The sequence below is a fragment of the Salmo salar genome, chromosome ssa13 (genome assembly GCF_905237065.1).
Source record: "Salmo salar chromosome ssa13, Ssal_v3.1, whole genome shotgun sequence".
Classification (NCBI taxonomy): Eukaryota; Metazoa; Chordata; class Actinopteri; order Salmoniformes; family Salmonidae; genus Salmo; species Salmo salar.
In genome coordinates this window covers 100,338,318-100,350,305 of record NC_059454.1, presented here as the reverse complement: position 1 = coordinate 100,350,305, position 11,988 = coordinate 100,338,318, and the positions used below count along the sequence as shown (strand labels likewise).

Below are 11,988 nucleotides of genomic sequence, written 5' to 3'. Positions count from 1 at the left end.
CTGTCTCCTTTCCCCAGACTACCCCCCTGCTTCGGAGGGATAAAACCTCAATCACCCCCTTTACTACTGTCAATCACCCTGCTGGTCCAGGGTGTTCTGAAACAGAGGCGCCCTCTATACAGCCCAGCAGCTCTCTGGACCAGGACCACAGGCAATTCCCACCTCCAGGTCCAGATTTACCTATCCCCGGTGCTCCTGTCCCCCTCCGTCTCACGGCTCTCGCCCCTCTGCCTGACGGCTCAGAACTGGTGTGCCAAATGCAACGTCTCCTTCCGCCTGACCTCAGACCTGGTGCAGCAATATGAGGTCCCACCACAAGAGGGCGGTGGACGCCACAGAGTCAGGGTCTGGGGTGAAACAACAGCAGCGCAGGGCGAGAGAGGCTCAAGTGTTGCATCTGCAACGAGGTCTTCAGACAACGCCATCACCTTGCGGACACTTGACCTCTCACACATGAGTTCAGTTCAATTAGTTCTTATCATTGGTAAGATCTTGATATTTTAATGTTTGATGTGTCATCATATTGATGAAGATACTAATTGGAGAACTAATAAAACACAAACTATTATGTTAATTATTATAATGTAAATTATCAATGCGATGACATTTGTTCTCTGAATTCTGTAAAATGTGTCAATTTTTGAATGCCATATATTTTTTTACACCATATATTCTTTTACATCAAATGTTTGTTTTCCACACAAATTACAATAGTTTGGGTATTATGACTTGATTGTAAGGTCAGTTGCGAACACTAGATGGTGCCAGAGAGCTATTTACAGGGACAGAAAAAAACTCACTTAATTTTTTTTATTTTATTTTGAAAGAAAAATATACCTATTATTACCCTGATAAGTAACACATTGGGGGGGAGCAAACAATAAAATATACACGATACAAAACCAAATAGTAAAAAAAGATGAGAATACATAAAAATAAAACATTTATAAAAAGTAATATTTGTAAGGTAAACAAACACATATGATGATACAAAAACATTTAAAAAACAGAGTTAACTATTCACAGGCTATTGGGTCATATTCATATTCCTTTCACCAAAGATGAGATGACAATTGTTTTATGTTCAGCACAAATATTTAAGTAATTTATGACATATACAAATCACACAATTTACTAAGAACAAAAACATAAAAGAAAAATAGATTACATTTTAAGAACACTGAGCAAGCCAACCAGCAACAAGCTCATGCCACTTCAGAAATACCACTTCAGAAAAGCTTAGAAAATCATCAGTAACCATTTCGACCCATTGGTATAAAAAATAACTGTCATACTGTGTGGGTAGACATGTTACAAATGAATCATCTGTAAAAGAACTGTAATACTGTGTGGGTAGACAAGTTACAAATGAATCATCTGTTAATGTACAGTGCGAGAGGCAAGATTTTCAGTTCTCCAGCCGAAGGAGCCATCCTTAATCTGAGTGCTTGAAACAGTTATTTTCCCCATCCTTTGTGAACATCTTAATCTTCCAGACCCTGTCAACCGTGAGCCTCTTGTTGCGAAAGAGGATCGCCCAGTGTCCCACTCATGACCGTCACCTACCGATGCTCTCTATGCAGTAGGGATGTCCTGAAACACAGGACACATAACACAATGGTATTATTTAAATAAAAACTGTGCCGTGTATGAGTGCAAAACCTTGATTGAAGTTGACATGAAGTTAGTAAAGTGAACTAAAGTAAAGTGAACACCTGAGAGACCTCCGACTGTCCTTCTCCAGGTGGTTCTCTGGACCTTCGGTCTCATAGGAGGCCAAGTGCAGCTCATCCTCGGTGAAGACAGGTGTAGTGACCAGGTATTGGAGGATCTTCCTGTCTCTCTCAAAGGGACACATCACCTGACGCCACACCAGGAACTCACTGACCTGCTTCGCCAGGTCCCACAGTTTCTATAGAGAAACAGGAAATTAACAATATTGACAACAATGCCTTTTTTGCCCACTACTAAAAGCGTAGAAGATGAGTATTGTCATTATCAATAACCCCAACAATAATGCATCCCGTACATTACAGTAAGACTCACCTCAAAGTTCACATGACCGTTGGGTAGTCGGCTGGCACATCCCTCATTGAGGAAGTAGATGTCCTTGATGAGAAGGCTGAAGAATGGAATGACTATCTTCTCCTGGTTGCTGTGTGCTGTGATAGACCTCTGGGTGGCTCCTCGCAGGGCAGTACGGTAGTTGCTGAAGTTACTGGAAGGGTCCATTTGGTGCTCCAGTATGTCAAATTTGTCTGTGTTGACTTTGCTCCAGGTCTTCTTCAGTCGAGACACAGGACTCATGTTCATTCCGGCTATGGGAGAAGAGACCAGAATGTGGGGATCAATTTCAGTTCAATTCAGTGAATTTAGGAAGTAAACTGAAATTCCAATTCTAAGCATATTATTGCAGAATATAGAAATCATTCTAGAGCCCTGTATTGTAACATACTGATGATGGCCATGAGTGAGTTGAAGTTGCCGATGTTATAGCATTCTCTAGCCACATCTATGAAGAACTCCAAGGCCCGGGCTCTATGCTTCTTCTTTACAGGCTGGAAGGAAGAAAAACACAAAACCATGGGAACAGAGTCAGAAAGAAAGGATGACAGAAAGAGAATGCTTGTGGGGAGAGAGACAGAGATGGAGAGAGCTAAAGAGCGCGAGAGAGACAGAAAGTAAGTAAGAAAGACAGAGAGCACTCACCATGCAAATTTCAGTAGCCACCAGATAGCTGAGTCTGTTAAACCAAGCTACATAGGCCTCCAGGTTAGTAGTCCTGCGTTTCCGGAAGAAACTCTGAGGGGGAAAGAAAGTTCATGGTTACTTTTCAACTTATTATCCAGCTGAATTACAACATCGAACCGCTGTTGGAGCAATCCACTAAATTCTGTTTATTTTCTTGTAAAATTAATGTGGTCTAGAGTTGTTTCTGTCAGTCAGTTCTTGGCTACTTGTTGTGATGTACTCTGTGGATGATTGTTAACAGACTATCACAATGATAGTCAGCCACAGCCCATTCAGTAACCTCCCCCTAATGACTGACATATGGTCTCTTATGTAACCAGTGGAAGGAGGTGGACAATGTTATGTACACGGTATTGGACCAGGCCTACCTTATGGTTGTCCAGGGGATCTTTCACACCAAAGGCTTGGATGAACTCCTCTGGCCCAATAAAACTCAGTCTGTCCTGGAATTGGAAAAATCACAAGGTATAAACTCAATATTCTTACATTCACGTTACTTGATGGATTAAGTTTATGTATAAGAGAAACTTCTAGTTAACAATAACTTCTAATTCAAACAGAAATGCCATTCAGTTTCAACTTCTCTGAACACCACATGTCTAGAAGGTACATATACAATATAATCTCTCCTCACCAGTTCAATGTGTGTGAGCTGCTGGGCTAGTATAAAGGCATCATCACAGACACTGAGGACATCATTCCGCTGTCCGTTCTGCTGCTTGGCCTTCAGAGCGGTGGGTCTCTCGGCTGCGGAGGCATTGAGCGTGGCGATAGCCTCCTCATACTGACCCAGAGCCGCCAATCTCCGGATCAACCGCTGAGTCATCTGCTGCATGGCCCGCCATGAGTACTGATATAAAACAACATAGAGAGATATGAGTACTGATATAAAACAACATAGAGAGATATGAGTACTGATATAAAACAACATAGAGAGATATGAGTACTGATATAAAACAACATAGAGAGATATGAGTACTGATATAAAACAACATAGAGAGATATGAGTACTGATATAAAACAACATAGAGAGATATGAGTACTGATATAAAACAACATAGAGAGATATGAGTACTGATATAAAACAACATAGAGAGATATGAGTACTGATAGAACACAGCAATCAAATGTTATTTGTCACATGCGCCGAATACAACAGACCTTACAGTGAAATGCTTACTTACGAGCCCCTAACTGACAGTGCAGTTAAAAAAAATATGGATAAGAATAAGAGATAAAAGTAACAAGTAATTAAAGAGCAGCAGTAAAAAATAACAATATATACGGGGGGTGCCGGTACAGAGTCAATGTGCAGGGGCACCGGTTATTTGAGGTAGTATGTACATGTAGGTAGAGTTAATCTACCTACACTCAGTGGCCAGTTTATTAGTTACACCCCTCAGATCATGAAAATGGTTTGCTCCTACAGACAGTGAGTCACATGGCCGTGGTTTGCTATATAAAGCAGGCAGACAGGCATTGAGGCATTCAGTTACTGTTCGATTGAATGTTAGAATGGGCAAAACGACTGACCTAAGCGACTTTGAGCGTGGTATGATTGTCGGTGTCAGGCGCGCCGGTTCTAGTATATCAGAAACAGCTGGCTTTCTGGGCTTTTCACACACAAAAGTGTCTACGGTTTACAGAGAATAGTGCAACAAACAAAAACATCCAGTCAGTGGCAGTCCTGTGGGCGAAAGCTCGTTGATGAGAAGTCTAAAGAGAATGGCAAGAATCGTGCAAGCTAACAGGCCTGCCACAAACAGGCAAATAACGGCGCAGTACAACAGTGGTGTGCAGAATAGAATCTTGGAACACACAACTCGTCGGTCCTTATCACGGAAGGGATATTGCAGCAGACGACCACACCGGGTTCCACTCCTATCAGCTAAAAACAAGAAGAAGCTGCTCCAGTTGGCACGTGATCAACAACACTGGACAACTGATGAGTGGAAAAACATAGCCTGGTCCAACGAATCCCAGTTCCTGTTGCGTCATGCTGATGGCAGAGTCAGGATTTGGCGTTAGCAGCATGAATCCATGGCCCCATCCTGTCTGGTATCAACGGTACAGGCCGGTGGCGGTGGTGTAATGGTGTGGGGAATGTTTTCCGGGCACACGTTACGGCCCTTGATACCAATTGAGCAACGTTTGAACGCCACACCTTATAGAATCCATGCCCCAAAGAATTCTGGCTGTTCTGGAGGCAAAGAGGGGGTCCAACCCAGTACTAGATGGGTGTACCTAATAAACTTCCCATTGAGAATGTACTGTATACGCATACTGATATAACAACGTAAAGAGGAGCTCAATTTATGTACTGAACACAACGGAAAGAGGATATGAAATAATATATATACCGTATATTTCTACATAGTCTAGTTCAGCACAAACAACAGAAAGGAAAATCAATATCTATAGATATATCATAGACTTACAGATGTAAGATCTTAATTTGATTACTCTGTTGCAGGAGAAATTTCCTGCAATGCAGGACATTTAAAACTTGCAGTGTATTTGAGGTTTTAAAAGGCTTCTGATGTTTGTAATTTCCACTTTGAAATTTCAGACTTGATTTTCCCTTGTGAAAAATGTATCAACCTCTACAAAAATGTCCATTAATTATCCACATAATAATTAACATTTCCTGTTGTTGCAGGATTCTTTTCCTGCTGTAGCAAACATGCTCAAATTACGATCCTACATCTGTACATCAATGTATACTTGTATAGCCACAAGAGAGAGAAATCAATATCCAGGTATATCTTTATTTGTGCTGATATAATGACGAAGGCACTGAGTCCATTATCTGGCTCTGGAATTTGTGAACTTGTTATGGGTGTGTATTCTCACCTCCTATGCTACAAATGTAGGATCTTAATTTGATCACTCTTTTGTTGCTGTCAATTTTCCTGCAGAGCAGGAAATTTAACTTGTAGTGTATTCAAGGTTTAAAAAGGCTTCTAAAGGTTGTAATTTCCACTTAATATCAGACTTGATTTACCCTAATGACAAATGTATAAAACTCTACAAAAAATGTCCATTAAAAATGCACATAATAATTCACATTTCCTGTTGCTGCAGGATAATTGTTCTGCTGTAGAAATTGAAATGCATTCCAGGTGACTACCTCATGAAGCTGGATGAGAGAATGCCAAGAGTGTGCAAAGCTGTCATCAAGGCAAAGAGTGGCTACTTTGAAGAATCGCAAATATAAACTATATTTTGATTTGTTTAACACTTTTTTGGTTGCTACATGATTACATATGTGTTATTTTATAGTTTTGATGTCTTCATTATTATTCTACAATGTAGAAAATTGTAAAAATAAATAAAAACCCTGAAATGAGTAGGCGTGTCTAAACTTTTGACTGGTACTGTATTTGTAATGATATAACACTATCAACACAAGGCAGCAGTTCAGTTCATTCTTTATCAAGCTCAATTTGTGATAAATAAGGTGTCTGATGTCAAACTGAACTGTAACTGGTCAAATTAGATGTCTGATGTCACGTCTATTGTCATCTCTAATGAGTCAGTCAGTTAAAGGTCATGTCAGGGTGCTGACCTCATCTCCTCTGGCCAGATGATGGCTCATCTCTTTCAGGCAGCGCATCATCCTCTCATCTCTGAAGTCATAGGGAAACGTCTCTGTCCACTCAGTCAGCAGCTGCACGATCTTTGGAGCAACGTCCCGTATTCTGATCTGAGAACAACAAGGAAAAAGACATGCCAGTGTGAGACAGACTGTAAGGAGGTGGTGTCCACTCCTGGTTGTTAAGAACAACTGTGTGTGTGTGTGTCTGTGCTGTGTGTGTGTCTGCGCTGTGTGTTTGTGTGTGCGTTCCTGCAGGTTTGTGCCTGCGTGTTTGTCTGTGTATGCATGCGCGTGTGTGTCTGTTAGCTACCTTATCAAGCAGCAGGTCTCCAGATCGATGCTGCTCCACACACAGATGACAAAGCCGAGACATGAGCTCGTAGGGGTGGAGGAAGAGACGGGAACTCAGCAGGAAGGTGAAGACGTACGACCTCTGATGGAGAACAAGAAAAAAGATAATCAACAACAACTCATGTTGTCATAAACCCAGTATCAACTCAGCATAAACCCAGTATCAACCCAGCATAAACCCAGTATCAACCCAGCATAAACCCAGTATCAACTCAGCATAAACCCAGTATCAACCCAGCATAAAGCCAGTATCAACCCAGCATAAACCCAGTATCAACCCAGCATAAAGCCAGTATCAACCCAGCATAAACCCAGTATCAACCCAGCATAAACCCAGTATCAACCCAGCATAAACCCAGTATCAACCCAGCATAAACCCAGTATCAACCCAGCATAAACCCAGTATCAACCCAGCATAAACCCAGTATCAACTCAGCATAAACCCAGTATCAACCCAGCATAAACCCAGTATCAACCCAGCATAAACCCAGTATCAACTCAGCATAAACCCAGTATCAACCCAGCATAAAGCCAGTATCAACCCAGCATAAACCCAGTATCAACCCAGCATAAACCCAGTATCAACCCAGCATAAACCCAGTATCAACTCAGCATAAACCCAGTATCAACCCAGCATAAAGCCAGTATCAACCCAGCATAAACCCAGTATCAACCCAGCATAAAGCCAGTATCAACCCAGCATAAACCCAGTATCAACCCAGCATAAACCCAGTATCAACCCAGCATAAAGCCAGTATCAACTCAGCATAAACCCAGTATCAACCCAGCATAAACACAGTATCAACCCTGCATAAACCCAGTACCAACCCAGCATAAACCCAGTATCAACTCTGCATAAACCCAGTATCAACCCAGCATAAACCCAGTATCAACCCAGCATAAAGCCAGTATCAACACAGCATAAACCCAGTATCAACCCAGCATAAACCCAGTATCAACCCAGCATAAAGCCAGTATCAACACAGCATAAACCCAGTATCAACCCAGCATAAACCCAGTATCAATCCAGCATAAACCCAGTATCAACCCAGCATAAAGCCAGTATCAAGCCAGCATAAACACAGCATAAACCCAGTACCAACCCAGCATAAAGCCAGTATCAACCCAGCATAAACCCAGTATCAACTCAGCATAAACCCAGTATCAATCCAGCATAAAGCCAGTATCAACACAGCATAAACCCAGTATGAATCCAGCATAAACACAGCATAAACCCAGTATCAATCCAGCATAAACCCAGATTCAACACAGCATAAACCCAGTATCAATCCAGCATAAACACAGCATAAACCCAGTATCAACCCAGCATAAACCCAGTATCAACCCAGCACATACTGGCACATTTCCTGCTATTCAGTTGTGAAATCAGCTAATAATATACTGTACATAGTCTACCCATTTGTTCTGGAAGGATAGAACTTATGAATGCTTTATGGACTTCGTTAGTACACACAACACAAAATATAGCTGTATTCTATTTGGCATAACAACAGGTTGTAGAAGTCCATTATTTATGTTTTTGTTGTTGTCATTAGAGTCCCCCTGAGAGATCGTATTGGACCAGAGATAACAGCACTACCATCATGTTCTTGAAGAAGGGAACTTCTAATGCTGTTTTGACCCAATCATAACCCCAAATATGTTTGTATGATTCCAGTGTTGGTGTTTTATGTTGTTGTTGTTCTTGGACCAGGGATAGCACTCACGTCAGGGTAGTAGTCCACTGTGGGAACTAAATGTTGTATTAGGGCCTCCAGGGAGCCAGAAACAAGACTGTTGTCATGGTAGCACATGTCCCCGTAGCTCACGTCCATGGGCTGGTGGTATTTGTGGAGATGAATGTTGTTGTTATAAGTGCTGGTACTGAACTTGCCAGCGTATGGTGTCGTAGGAGGCATGTTGACCTGTTGAAGAGATGTGGAAATATAAAAACTATGTTCAATCTTTGTTTTTCTTCTCTTAAACTCCTAACTGATCACTTTATTTTTCATGGTTGCAATTCAATGTTATTTCCCTAAGAAAGATATTGTGTGTTTGTGTGTGTGTGTGTGTGTGTGTGTGTGTGCATGCTTGCGTGTGTAAGAGAGAGAGAAAAGCTGAACTGTAACAACTTATGTAATAAGTACTGGCAGTGTGTGTGAAGTTACTATAATGTTACCCTATTACTGTACGTCAACACCATGCTGGTATAAGCCTGACTGTGTCACTGTCTCATATCCCTACTACTGCTGAGTCTTTAGTCTACACCATGCTGGTATAAGCCTGACTGTGTCACTGTCTTATATCCCTACTACTGCTGAGTCTTTAGTCTACACCATGCTGGTATAAGCCTGACTGTGTCACTGTCTTATATCCCTACTACTGCTGAGTCTTTAGTCTACACCATGCTGGTATAAGCCTGACTGTGTCACTGTCTCATATCCCTACTACTGGTGAGTCTTTAGTCTACACCATGCTGGTATAAGCCTGACTGTGTCACTGTCTCATATCCCTACTACTGCTGAGTCTTTAGTCTACACCATGCTGGTATAAGCCTGTTTTTGCCACTGTCTCATTCACCCGACATCCTGGCACATTCTAACCCTGATCTCGTTCTCCCTGCTGGCTTCCTTAACACTGTTAAGAGAATAAAGGTGCTTTCTTCTTTACTCTGTTCAAACAGGGATAAAGGACCCTACACCCCCTACACGAACAGAGCCATGGAGCGTTGTATACAGTCCGTTCCAATATTTGAGCCGCACAAAAGTACGTAGAACGACGTAGAAAACGACACTCCGTCGCTGCGTTTGCAACGTGGCCTTTAAGGCGACCTGCTACAACAGGAGCTGACGATCTAAAACACAATAGAGCTATTCAACCAATCACCACCCAGCATTACTACTACAGGGACGCCCCACCCAGTCAAGATTAGATCTACGCTGTAACTGGAAAACAGTAAATGATATGGTAATGTTGGGTATTATCAACAATACTGTATCATACTGTAAATGATGATGCATTGTGGGAAAATGTTGTGGGCAGGGAAATAATTGCTGTATTTTGAATGGTACTGTAATTCCACGCCACACAATACAGTACTGTACCGTATCTTTGGAGTGGCAAAAACCTTTTGACCACTAGTGGGTGCATGGTATTGTTGTTTCTGGCTCGTTGACATATTTTGAGGTGTGCCTTGTAAGAGGCTATATTTGTTGCACCAGTGAGTGAAAATGCTGTACCAATTTAACGCATATGTGGTTATAGTGCCCCATCAATTTGTATAGGGGACAGACTGGAATGGCAGCAAGTCTTAAACAGTAATGGTTGAGCATTTTTCCATGTCCTTTTGGTCTATTTTTCCCGTAGTCGCTGCAGTTTGGAAGCCGTTCTTAAGGCCTCTAGAAGTACAAGTGATCTAAAACACCAAATATTAAATTATATACTGTAATGTGTAAAAACACTTTACCTAGGAGCCAACCTGCTTGCACCAATCCCTGGTATTGACAGTAAATGACTGTGAAATACAAACCCCTCAATTCATTTCATTCATCCAATCCGATTACGGTAGCACTGACTTTTTTTTTTACCATATAATACAGTACATTTTACGGTATTGTACTTGTGTCATTACGTAGCACTTGCTTTGATACCGTCTTTATATTACAGTAGGAGTACTGTAATATGAAATATAGAATTTTACTTGCCCCCGAGCTGCCTGTAAGCTACTATCAAATTCACAGTAACCCCTGTACAGAGTACTAGATAGACCTACTACATTTGAATGAAAGTGACATTCTCTGACTGATGCAACAGGCTTACACTAAACTAGCCTGGCTGGGGTTGAATGGGTTTAAAGGTTTATGTGGAAACAGATAAGAACTCAATCTACCTGATAAAGGAGCCAATAAAATAACAGTCAGAAAATAAGACTGATATACAATACATTATACTGTATCCATCTTGGATATAACGTCCAATAAGATTGATACAATGGAGGGATTAAAATATCTCATTACCCCACATGTCCCACCTTGTTTTGCCTGTTCCCTAGTCTAGAAAAAGATAAGAACTAAAATCTGATAGAGAAGCAAATGTAGAGTAATAAAATAAGATCCATATACTATATCCCTCTTGGACATATTATCTAATAAGATGGATATTGTTTTAAAGAAATCTCATGTCCCACCCTGTTATGTTTATTCTCAGCCCAGTATCCAGCTAACTGTAACAAACGAACTAACCACCGTACGGTACTGAAACACTGACCGGATAATCACAGCCCGCCCAACCCACTCCTCTGGCTGTTTATTACTCTTGACTCGCGCGGTCTTATTATGTGGAAAGCAGTCTTCCATAGAACCCTCCTGGGCTGAACCACACTCAGTCACAACACTAGTGAGTAACGTAGGCTAATGCATGCCAGGCAATTAATTACACAGGCAGGCATTATGCTGCAGACTAAAGCAAAACAATAACACAATTGAAGTACAAAACAACTGAAATTAGCTGTAATTATATCATATATAAGTGACTGGGATATGTAACTGATTTTGCAAAGAATTTTTGTTTGTAAAAGTCAAGATCTGCCATCATAAGCCGTTTTTGCATTCACTCAAAGTGCAACCCTCAAACCCATTGAAAGCACTGTAATTTATAGGTCAAATAGACATCTATTGGGAATGCATAGCATAGCCTAACACTTTTGTCTGGAAAGTTCCCAGCATGTTTTCCTTATTACAAATAATAAGACTTTCATAGTGGACATATTGTGATGAACTTACCCCGACTAGAAAAAACGAACAATTGTAACATTATAAAAAGGATGTAGACTATGTGTATCAAATACAGCTATTCCAAGTCTTTGCAAAATAATATCATATGTAAGAAATGAATCCTTCAAAGATATTCCTCGGAAATATGTGCACAAAAAGCATACGAATACTACCGATCAGTGTTTCAGAGCGTGAAATTCCTATTCGTATGGTCCATCCATTGTGTCCATGCAGTCCTTCGAATCACAAGTCATTTGAAACTGTGACCACGACCAGCCGTATTCAAATGACTTACAGAAAGCGGTGAAACAGCCTATAATAGGCTTAGAGGCGGATCGTTCTGCATGGCAGTAAGCCAATCACAATGAAGAATCAGAAAAATCGAAACGTTAGCGCACTCTCATTGGTCAGTTTGCCAGCCATCGATTCTCTTTGAACGACATAGGACCATAATATTACATATAATGTTTTGTGAGAAGGAAAACGTGAAAAGGACATTTGCTAGAGAGATAGAGG

The 11,988-nt window shown here is 41.1% G+C and overlaps 1 protein-coding gene across 2 annotated transcripts; it reads right to left on the bottom strand.

Annotated features, from left to right (window-relative positions):
- Nucleotides 1-800: 800 nt before the first annotated feature.
- Nucleotides 801-11,762, bottom strand: LOC106568392 (ras-GEF domain-containing family member 1B-B). Of its 2 annotated transcripts, none has more exons than XM_014138700.2 (11): nucleotides 11,646-11,762; nucleotides 8,428-8,625; nucleotides 6,660-6,782; nucleotides 6,320-6,457; nucleotides 3,386-3,601; nucleotides 3,120-3,194; nucleotides 2,710-2,802; nucleotides 2,456-2,558; nucleotides 2,047-2,318; nucleotides 1,716-1,912; nucleotides 801-1,593 (listed from the first exon to the last, which is right to left on the bottom strand). In XM_014138700.2, the coding sequence occupies exons 2-11, from the start codon at nucleotides 8,617-8,619 to the stop codon at nucleotides 1,563-1,565; spliced, it is 1,440 nt and encodes a 479-aa protein (XP_013994175.1). In that variant the 5' UTR covers nucleotides 8,620-8,625; nucleotides 11,646-11,762; the 3' UTR covers nucleotides 801-1,562. The 2 variants fall into 2 exon arrangements, with proteins under 2 accessions (XP_013994175.1, XP_013994176.1); XM_014138701.2 differs by having other exon boundaries at nucleotides 11,482-11,754.
- Nucleotides 11,763-11,988: the final 226 nt, after the last annotated feature.